The following is an 11,084-nucleotide window of genomic DNA, read 5'->3' on the forward strand; positions in this document are numbered from 1 at the left end:
ATAGATGGGCCTTAACCCATTCAAAGATTAATTCTTTAGAAAATCATAAAAGCCCACCTTATGAGATAGTATACATGGAAAGTTTAGTACCACCTTACTTATTCTAGAAGAGGGGGACCTCTTTAAAAGGGATGATGCCCTCCTAGCCAATTAAAGCATGTGTGGTGGAGAGAAGAGGGGGAACACTCGCCTCGCCTAGCCTTCTTTTGCGGTTTTGTTTTGCGAAGTGGAGATTGTGCGAGCGCACTGATCAAGCGACCTATCTCTATATATCATGCGGGCTCCCTGATCAAGCGACCTATCCTATATAAACCGAGTCGCCGCCTTCACGCAAGATACGCGAAATCAATTTCTATCAGTGGAGATCGTGCGGGCGCACTGATCAAGCGACCTATCTCTATATATCGTGCGGACACACTGATCAAGCGACCTATCTCTATATATCGTGCGGGCGCCCTGATCAAGCGACCTATCTCTATATATCGTGCGGGCGCCCTGATCAAGCGACCTATCTCTATATAAACCGAGTCGTCGCCTTCACGCAAGATACGCGAAATCAATTTAGGGTTTGCCTCTTACTCTGTGCTGCGCCGTCGCTTGTAGACTACTCCATCCCACTCGCCGGCGTGCACCGGCGATCGGGAGAGCTGGTCTCCGGAACCTCTGTCTTCGACGTCCTGCACCGGGAGATCGTGCGGGCGCCCTGATCAAGCGAGTCGCCGCCTTCACACAAGATACGCGAAATCAATTTAGGGTTTGCCTCTTACTCTGTGCTGCGCCGTCGCTTGTAGACTACTCCATCCCGCTCGTCGGCGTGCACCGGCGATCGGGAGAGCAGGTCTCCAGAACCTCTGTCTTCGACGTCCTGCACCGGGAGAAGGCGACAGTAATAAGGTTTTTGGGAAGCGCTTCGCACGACTGCTCCCTGTTCGTCCGTGACAGCTCGCCTTCCTCTCCGCTCGCGTGCTGCGCGCCTTCGTCGACGCCCGCAACCGCGAGTAGTTCTTGCCGAACAACCGGTCTTTCCGCCACCTCGGTACGTGCTCAGTATGTTGTGCATATTTGATATGTTCATGTTTTACTGCTTAGTTTACATGTATAGATCTAATAATGCGTTTATGGTAGTTTACATTTGCAATGTCATGATTTATTTATGGAATAAATTAAATCATTATATGCTTATAATTTCAATACTAACTAACTAATCTGTTTGGTAGAACATACTCCGTCGAAAAAAAACCTAAACTAAAATGAGATGGAACATAATCTATTACAGTGAATTTGGATAGGAGAACGTTCATATTCATTATAGTAATAGATTAGCTAATCTCATTCTAAGTTGGGTTTTATGAGACGAATGAAGTGGGGAGGAAACCTTAATTACACATTAGATATTCTTCGGTCTAGTCTACACCTCCAATTTTACTTACAATATCAAATTAAAAATAACAGAGAGAAACTATTTTATTGGAGCAAATTAAGAGAAGTGGGAAGACATCAATATAGGTCTAAAATTACCATGTACACAACGGATGCATAATATGAATATTTGCCTCCTCTACAGTGGATAAACTTAATTTTGCCTAATAATTGTCAACATGATGAAGAAATGTTAATTGGTTAGACTAGACAATTGGAGCCAATAAAAAATCTTTTCCTTCTAACTCGTGTGGTAGGTCTGTGTTATCCCAACTAGAGTAATCTAGGTGGGAGGACTATTTGATGAAAAAAATTAAAACACCCACGATATTGAATACTATGCAATATTGATTCCACGTCATTTTTTCTACAATTCGTAACACGGAGTTGCTACCAGACTCTTCGATTGAATAAGTCGATAAATTATATAATACTATTATATACATAGAATGCAACAAAACAAAATAAGTAAATCACATGACCTCATGATTTCAAGTTCCTTTGATCTTATCACTCATGTACAATATTTTTACATACTGTACCAACTATTTTGTGTGTGTTTAGAACGGTCATAGTACTTTTTAAAAGTAATTATTCGTAAAATTCCATCCCTCGCACCATTTATTTATGATTTGCACCTATGCTTAGACTTAGTTATTTCTCCTAAGGCTCCTAACTCTCATTTCTCGTTTTTTTACTTTCACGCTTTTTAAATTAGCTAATATATAATTAATCATGCGCAAATCACTCTCAACACTATCAACTGAACTTAGCCCTAGTGTAGGAGCATTGCTACTGAAAGAGAGAAAAAAAAAAGAAAGAAAAACCCATGGCTAGTAGTAATTCCACTACGCGCGGCGTGTGTCGCGGTTGGGTTGACAAATTTCGTTTCCTCCGGGAGCATTTGCCTTGGGAAGCGAAGCCCAAGCCACAGCCACCGGGTGGTGTGGGGTGTATCCTATCCTACGCGATCAACAGCATCGGATCGAGCGCTCTGGTCTACTGTACTGGTACTCTCTCTCCCGATGACAAGTGGGCCCGGAGCAGCGCCAGCACGACGGCAGCACACGGAGGTTCGCCGCCGCGTCAGGCGGAGCCCTGTTCCTTTGCAGCTTCAGCAGTAGTATGTTCGTGGGCCGGGCCGGGCCGGATCCGGCGTGGGTCAGCCAATCGTTGCTCGCCACGTCAGAGAATTACAGTGGTTCAAAGAAAATCTACTCCTCCCGTCCAGCTCAAAGACAAACTATTTTTTTTTAGGTTTGACGAAATTTGTCGAAAAACTAACAACATTTACGATAACAAATTAGTTTTATTGAATCCATTATTAAACATACTTTTATGGTGTCTATAAAATTGATCAAACTGAGAGTGTATTATACTAACATGTATTGGAGGGAACTATTTGACTCTTTTAATTTGGAACACAGGAGTTCTCTATACCTTTTAAACAATTACTCCCTCCCTCCCAGAATATAAAAAGTTTTAGAGTTAAACACGGTTATTAAGAAAAAGTATGTAGAAAATGGTAAAGGATTGTGATGGGATAGGTAGTGAAGGTAGGTAGGAAAAGTAAACGGTGAAGGGTTGTGATTGGTTAGGAAGAGAATGTTGGTGAAGTTATTATATTTTAGGACAAATCCTGAGGACTAAAAATTGTTATATTTTAGGACATTTTAGGACAGAGGGAGTACTAATTACAAGGATCATCAGGGCTTCAGGAAGTTGCTCCTTTTACTCTGCTGGTGCTCCTGATGATCTGTAAAAGTGTAAAACATATTTCTAAGCAATGAAATTGGACCAAAATATAGTCCATAATAAGAACTCACGCACAAGATTCATGTTGGTCTATATGCGTGTAGATCTGGACTTTCGGTCAAAAAAGCCAGTGAAATCAGCTCCAACGATCAAAGTCAATCAGGCTCCAGCTTGCAGTAAAGACGCCAGTGAATGCAGCTCCAAAAGATGTAATGAAAGCAGCAGCCAACGATGGCACCGACCAAATAAATTGGGTAGTAGTCCTATTTACGTGCTGTGCAGTGCATCTAACTACATGTGTTTGTCAGTTCAGTTGATTGCTCACTGTACGAGTTTCTGCTGTCAAGGGCACTCCCTTTACTTTTTACATCTGGGTCACCCCTCCCTGACAGTGAAACATAGTTTTCACTGTCTGAACTACCAAAATCCGTGTGGTTGTATAGATCACCATCAGAAGTAGTCGGAGGCACATCATCCTCATCATCGTTTTCATAATCAAAACCATCCTCTTCATCATTGTCGTCGTCTTCATCATCGTCCTCGTCAGAGTAGTCACCCTCGTCGTCAGAATTGGCGTCGCTGCCATCAAGGGAGGTTCGATCATCACCGTTCTGGACAGCTACCGAATTGTCGAAACTCCTGAGGTAGGCCTCATCATCCTCATCCTACAATAGCAGAACCAAGTGAAGTTACAACATTTTCAGGAAGGCATCAGCAAAGGGTGAGTTGAACAGAGAATGTTGTGGATCCAACGCAACTCACCTCCACATCTTCCTCGTCACTGGAATAAGCAGAATCAAGTTTGGCATACAACTCCACATCTCCTTCCTCTTTCACCCCTTCCATTTGGAGCTAAAAAGAACAGAAATTTAGCATGGGACACATCTAGCGCGCACATATTTTGTGTAGGCTAAGTTGGGGAACAAACTTACCAGTTCTGCTTTGAGCTTCTTTACTCTTCTGTTCAAGGTTGCGATATGATGACTGAGGGCCTGTTGCAGAGAACAGCAGAATGATGTTAGTGGCTGTAATAAATGGGTTATTGTTCAGAAACTGTTAGACAATTTTGATTTTCAGACAGTGAGGGTTACTCTAGCAGAATACTACATATGATGCTATAACAGAATCAGTTTCCCTTCCTTTGGAGTACCTAACTTTATGATACGTGTTGAATACCAAGTAAACAATCTTAGCCATCCAAGAGTCAAAACAGTACCTCGCGTCTCTGAATTTCGATGGATCGAGCTAAAGCCTTCCGCTTTGACAAAAGATTCCTGGGTCTCAGCTTAGAAGGGCGTGCATAGTCCTTCCCACGGAACACAACGATGGCATAACCTTTGGAGACTTTGTCCACAGAAACTAAAATACCCCCACTCTCAGCTTCAAGAGACAATGCAATCTTCTTGACATCTCCAAAAGACTTTGCTTTCACAAGTATTTTCACTAGTTCCCTGTACTTCCAGTGCAAGTGCATATTTTCAATCGTGCCATCAAAAACTCCTCTCCTGCCTGAAAGCGGTACAATAAAAACTTAGTACGTAACTTTAAATGCAAAAATAAGGAACACTGTGAAGACTACATGTCATGTAGATCAGATCATAACAAAATGAACACTACTTAGGAAACAATACATGGAAGGAATTGCAAATAAAAAAAATAATATACTGGGATCCAAAAGGCTTCTCAGTAGTACAAAATCAAAAGAAAACAAAATGGCCCGAAACTTTTTATTAAATATTACCAAGGAGCAGGAATGCCTTCATCCTTAGACCAAGTTTCCGAAACATGAATCTCTCTTCATCTGTTATTGTTTCAGGCGGTTGGATACCTTCAGTTGGCTTCAGGGCTGTCTCAACTTTTCCAAGGACCCTTTCAGCTTTTTCTATCTTCTTCTGTGCCTGCAAAAAAACAATGTGACGCAAGCATTTTAACTATACAAGCATAATTTTATGTGTACATACTAAATAGATTGCAAGTAAATATGTGGATTTGTACTCTACAGAAAGAATACAAGTGAGAGCTATGTCGATTTCCCTAACTTTCAACAAATAAAGTTTTATCACATATTAGAAAATCGTAATTGTAGTGTGTTGGTTTTGTTTTCTGATGCAAGGCTAGTCTGTACACCATATAAGTTGCTATATTTATCTTGAGATATCTAAACTGATCTAAAATGCAATCTTGCTATAAAAACTGGACTGTTCAGAAGATGAAATCTTACAAAGCGGACTGATAAATTTAACAAAATAGCCTTACTACTCAAACTCTCACTTACAAGTTGGAGCTTCCACTCTAGCTTCCTTACAAGGTCAGCATGTCTTGCAGCTTCTACAGTTCTAGTCATCTTGTTCTCATAATTCTCATCCAGTTTATTTCCATATTTAGAGTTAGCCTCAAGAGTTTCTCCAAGGGTACCAGCCACAGTAGGCTCTACAGGTGCCTCAGTTCTGGAAGAAAAGGAAGACGCTGCATTTAATCGCGCTTGCTCCTCATCTTGTAAGGACTTTGCCCATCTTTCCCTCTCTAGCAGTTTCTCCGCGAGTTCTGGGGACAAGAAATCCTTTCCTCTGTAGAAGACCATAAAGTCATTGTTCCTCGAAAGCATTACACCACCTGTCAATTTCTGGTGTACAAAAAGAGCATCATGAATAATCAATTCATTCCTTAACAACATACGAAATTGAATGGTGAAAATATTTTAAGAAGTTCAATGATCTCCTATATCGAATAAAGGCTGTGAAATTGTATTAGACAAACTGTCTCTGAATATGAGGATTCAAATGTACTAGATATGACTGGTATATGTGTATAGCTGTATACATGTCAAAGTAAAAAATAGGACTATAAGTAAAAATAGGACTATAAATCAGGTTAATTGACATGTTGACATAATTCCAATTTACCCTTTTGGCCCTTCCAAGAGGCAGCAGTAAATTACTACTAACAGTTAAGTAGTTAACAACTTGAGAAGCTGATAGAGTATATCAGGCAGGACAGGACTTCATAAATCCTAAATAATATAATCTAACCCCAAACAAAATAGAGGAACCTCAACATTGCTGCAGAAGCCTATGTTCAGCCAGACATTAAAAAGGTGTCAGGTGTAGTATAGCATATGTAGTGCTCATTCAACTAAAGATGCATGAGTTATTTTATATACTTGTATGCACAAATTACCAAGATGTCATAATCCAAGCAGAGGTGCAACACAATTACCCAAAACTATAACTCTTGCTAATGCCTTCCCCCCAATCATCATGGAGTTATATCACCATAAATATTCACCTATGCCTCACAAAGTTCTTTGCACCCATTACCAACTCCAACGAAAATAAAAAAATATTTCTCAGCTCCTTGGAATCATCAGTCAGTAGCTATCTTCTGCCCCACCTAAACAAATGAACTGGAGCTACAAATAACCATTCAGAAACCAAACATCCAGGCATGTATCAACGCATGGTCTCTTTCCAGATCAAAGAGAATGATATAACATATAATTGACTTCTAATAAATACATCAAGGTCCTAGATTCCATAGGCTATATTCTCTCAAACTCAAACGAACACAACATATTAAATTAGCTAGACAAATGAAATGCAGACTTTTTCGAGGGAAATGAAAGGCAAAAAACGAGGCGCATAAAAGTATAGGGTTCTAAAAAAAGGAGGAATATAATTGATGTTGTATCTTTTATCTCAATATATGTGAAAGAAAGGACTCGAAACATTTATGTTGCATGCATAAACTTGTACTGTGCTGTTGCCAAATCGATGAACATTTCTAAGCTCTAAAGCACTAAATATGCCAAGGGGATAGTAAAGTTAAAGAGTGTATATATACCTTTATATCTTCAGCCATCCTCTCACTTGTGGTAAGCTGCACTCCTCTTTTCAGAGCAATTTTTGCAATAGAACTTTTCTCCCACAACTTCACCATAGCAGCTGCTAAGCCTTGGAGTTGTCTGCTTCGCCCTAATATTCATCAGAAAAGAAAAGGGTCACTACAAGTCTACAACATAGTAAGAATTGATTGAAATAATAATAATTAGCTAAAAATGATAGAAAAGGTACCAAGAGCAAAGTGAGGTGGCAGCCCACGGGCAAGACGCCGTAAATTTGTAGTGTCCCTTCTGCTGAGAGATGGTCGTACTCCATATGGTAGAACTCTGAAAGGGGGCTTATATCCTGGTACAGTTGCAGGAAGCAAGTCTGCATCTACTGGTGATGGATCAGGTCTTGGCCAGTCGTCGTATCTTGGTCCAAGCTCATCCAATAGCTTGTCAATTTCATCTTCATATTTGATTTCTGGAACTGGTTCAACTAGTGTATCTTTCTCAGCATTAGATACCAATGCTCCATTGTTGTCTTGCATCTCGTTTACTTTCTCATTAGGCAGCAACGAATGACCAGGTGGCTCTTTGATGGAGGACTTCATACCAAGAGTTTGTGTATTCTTACTTGTTCCTTTAGTGGGCTCAGGTATGTCATAGGCTACTCCCCTGTACAGAGAAACAGAAGTTCCAGACCTCCATATTACCAAACCCCCTGTTTTTCTCTAACCGCCATCAATCAAAAGAAACAGAGATCAGATTAACTAGAGTTACCAGGCACATAACACATATATCCAAAAATATCTGACAGGTTGGTTGCAGAATGAAGAAATGAAATACCATATTAAGAAATTTATACATTCAGTGTACATGTTAACAGATCCACAGTAACCTTCGGTTGTATAATTTCCACTTAGCCGGTAAGTCAATTTCTCTGTTATTTATCATGGGAGCTACATTACAGCAGCAAAAATGGAATATTTATGCAGCATACAACATCTTGCTTTCGACATTAGTCCTCAATTCAGTTTAGTTCCAAAATTTGATTTTATAAGCATGAAATTTGCTGAAATATTTGCTTGGCATTTAAACGTTTTTCGTCAGAACCTTTTTACAACAAAGCTAAATAATAGCACTTGGATGTCAGGTGCTCAGTTGAACAAATTCAACAGCTGGGAAGAACTGGAGTGAGCAAACAACAGTATCAATAATTATCATAGAGACCAATAGTTATAACCACTGTAAACACACCCGACCTTCACTCTCCAGTTCATCACAACAACCGAATCTCTTTACAGGCTAAATGGTATTGCTCAGGGATAACTTCATAAGCAATTTATGAAACAAAGCGGTGAAGTAAACCGTGCTCAACCTCACATTTTGTGCTTAAGCTTCCCAAGTACCAAATCACAAAGAATTCTACCAGTAATCAAATCCTAAAACTCCTGTAGTTCACATAGGGCATCAATACTAGTTACAACTCCACTAAGAAAAACTGAAAAGGTCACCAATTCTAAATTTATGATGCAGCGTGAGCGTCTAGCAATTAGTTTAACTTCTGAGAAATGTTCCAGCAATTCAGCATTTTCCCGCTTGCAATAATCTATAGTGCTGCATTAAACAACTTCAAGGAACACAATAATTGCGAAATCGGCAATGCACCTCGAGTATCTCGTGGAAGAGGCGCATGTTGAGCGCGGGCGTGCCGGTGACCTTGATCCTGACCACCTCGTCGTTCCTCCACCTGTCCCTGATCCTCTCCACGATCTCCCTGGTGACCCCGGCGCCGCCCACCTTGATCCTCGACTTGAGCCTCATCCCGGCGTGCCTCAGCCTCCTCAGCTCGGCCTCGGGGAGCGTCAGCTCCGCCATCCACGCCTTCGACCTCGCCGCCCTGGGCCCCGCCTCGGGCGGCGGCATCGGCAGCTCCCACGGGAACCGCGCGTCCACCAGCGCCGACTCCGCGTCGTCGTCGAACCCTCCCCGCGCGTTCGGCACCACCCCGTCGTCGACGCGGAACACGTCCTCCACCGAGCCCCTCGGCGGGCGCGGCGGGAGCTCCGGGGGGGAGTAGGAGTAGCCGGAATTGCGGAGGCGGGAGAGGATGAGGGACATGGCGGAGCGGGAGGAGGAGCGGCTGGTGCCGAAGGCGGCGTCGTCGTCGGAGTCGGAGGAAGGGGAGGGCTCCGGGCGGAGGTCGAGCGCGGAGGCGGGGCGGCGGAGGGGGACGCGGCGGCGGTGGGCGGTCGGCCAGGCGGAGAGCCATGGGTAGGGGGAGGTGGTGGAGAGGTGGAGGAGGCGGTGGAGGCGAGGCGGGTGGTGGAGGTGGAGGTGGAGGTGGAGGTGGATGGAAGGGGAGATGGCCATGGCCGCGGCGGCCATGGGTGGAGGAGAGTGGAGGTGGGTTTAGCGGGTGAGGATATTTTGGAGCGGGTTAAGGGGTATCTCGGTTAATGTGAGCCGTCGGATCGGAGATCGACAACTCCGGTTGTAGTTTGAGCTTCTTAGAGCAAGTTTAATACTATAGCCAACTAATAACTCCAATTCATCTATATAGCCAATTAAAGAGCACCCGCAATGGTAAAGTAAGGTGTTATCTATAAAACATGCACATCTCAGTAATAGACTAGATTAATAGTAAACCACCTCAATAGTATGTCTACATGGGTATCTATAGCTCTCTCATGCATTGCCTCGTTTTTCTCTATAGACTACCTCTAAGTTAGTAGATAGCTTTGCTCTCTCTCTTCATTTAATATCTTCTAAGTAGGAAAATATGCTGACATGGATCTCTTGTAGAGAGCTTATAGATAACCATTGTGGGTGCCCTAATAGATCATTCATACAATAGTTACATACTACCTATTAATATTTGGTCCCACCTGTCATACACACACTGTATCTTGTAGTCCGTACTACAGCTGGCTATAAATCTGTAGCCCGCTGCCGTTCTCTCTCCTCATTTATCTTCTTGCAACTAGCTTATAGCCTACTATTATATAAGCTCTTATTTTACTCGGTTACCACTTTATTATTACAGCATAAAACCAGGACTAGCACGTCGTATGGTCACGTATACTCAATAAATCACGATTGCTCTAAAAATATTTAATCTATACTACTAGGATAAAATAGTGGTGGTGGCAGTCTGTCAGCGACTCACCATCACTATTTTTTTATTCTAAAAAATGGGTTAATTGGATACATGCTATTATAAATTTGGCCTGCTGTTCTATTTCCCCTGCTATTATCCTCATCTTGGTAGCAACTTATAGTCAGCATTTGTTTCAGGGTTTTTAAGTCTTGGTTCGACCCGTATCATCCATGCTAAGATTCAACCACCTAAATCGCAACCGTTTTGTGAGTACTTGTATATATATGATTTCACTTATGCTCCTTTCCCATTCTTGCATTTCAGATTACATCCTCCGACAGTGGCAAAGAGCTTACAACTGATATTGCCTCCGGAATGAAGAAATCAGGTAAATTTAGTATCCATCTCTATCCAATTGAAACTGCCTTCTGAAATTTTATTCTGTTCACAGTTAAGTGCAGACACCTGGGCACAATAGAATCACACAATCCACGGACATGATACAGTCACATCAGCTATCATATGACAACACGATTAGATGGCTAAGGGCCTGTTTGGTTTCTAGAGACTTATTCCAAGTCCCTGTCACATCGGATGTTTGGACACTAATTTAGAGTATTAAACATACACTAATTACAAAACCCATTCCATAACTTTGGACTAATTCGCGAGACGATTTTTTTAGTCTAATTACGCCATGATTTTGACAATGTGATGCTACAGTAAACTTTTGATAATTATTGATTAATTAGGCTTAAAAAATTCGTCTCGCGGATTAGCTCTCATTTATGAAATTAGTTTTTTTACTAGTCTAGGTTTAATACTCTAAATTAGCGTCCAAACATCCGATGTGACATGGGCTAAAAAGTTTTAGCCCCATCTAAACACCCCCTAATGCATTTATGTAGTAAAGATACATCTCACCATATACTCATAAAATCTAAAACCTCATCTATGAATCACCGTTCTGTTCAAACATCTATATTC

At 41.8% G+C, this 11,084-nt stretch overlaps 1 protein-coding gene across 1 annotated transcript; it reads right to left on the reverse strand.

Annotated features, from left to right (window-relative positions):
• Positions 1–3,367: 3,367 nt before the first annotated feature.
• On the reverse strand, positions 3,368–9,400 carry LOC4350825 (CRM-domain containing factor CFM3, chloroplastic/mitochondrial-like). The gene is made up of 9 exons (NM_001423198.1): positions 8,666–9,400; positions 7,245–7,728; positions 7,015–7,145; positions 5,450–5,797; positions 4,916–5,072; positions 4,391–4,683; positions 4,107–4,166; positions 3,937–4,026; positions 3,368–3,839 (listed from the first exon to the last, which is right to left on the reverse strand). The coding sequence occupies exons 1-9, from the start codon at positions 9,383–9,385 to the stop codon at positions 3,462–3,464; spliced, it is 2,661 nt and encodes an 886-aa protein (NP_001410127.1). The 5' UTR covers positions 9,386–9,400; the 3' UTR covers positions 3,368–3,461.
• Positions 9,401–11,084: the final 1,684 nt, after the last annotated feature.

Source organism: Oryza sativa, chromosome 11 (assembly GCF_034140825.1).
Source record: "Oryza sativa Japonica Group chromosome 11, ASM3414082v1".
NCBI classification, from domain to species: Eukaryota; Viridiplantae; Streptophyta; class Magnoliopsida; order Poales; family Poaceae; genus Oryza; species Oryza sativa.

Excerpts from the sequence above, each read along its gene's own strand:
- LOC4350825 (NM_001423198.1), bottom strand. The coding sequence starts at position 9,385 with ATGGCCGCCGCGGCCATGGCCATCTCCCCTTCCATCCACCTCCACCTC. Across the intron at positions 5,073-5,449 it reads TAGAGTGGAAGCTCCAACTT|GCACAGAAGAAGATAGAAAA; the intron begins GTAAGTGAGAGT and ends GTTTTTTTGCAG. Across the intron at positions 4,684-4,915 it reads GAAGGCATTCCTGCTCCTTG|GCAGGAGAGGAGTTTTTGAT; the intron begins GTAATATTTAAT and ends TACCGCTTTCAG.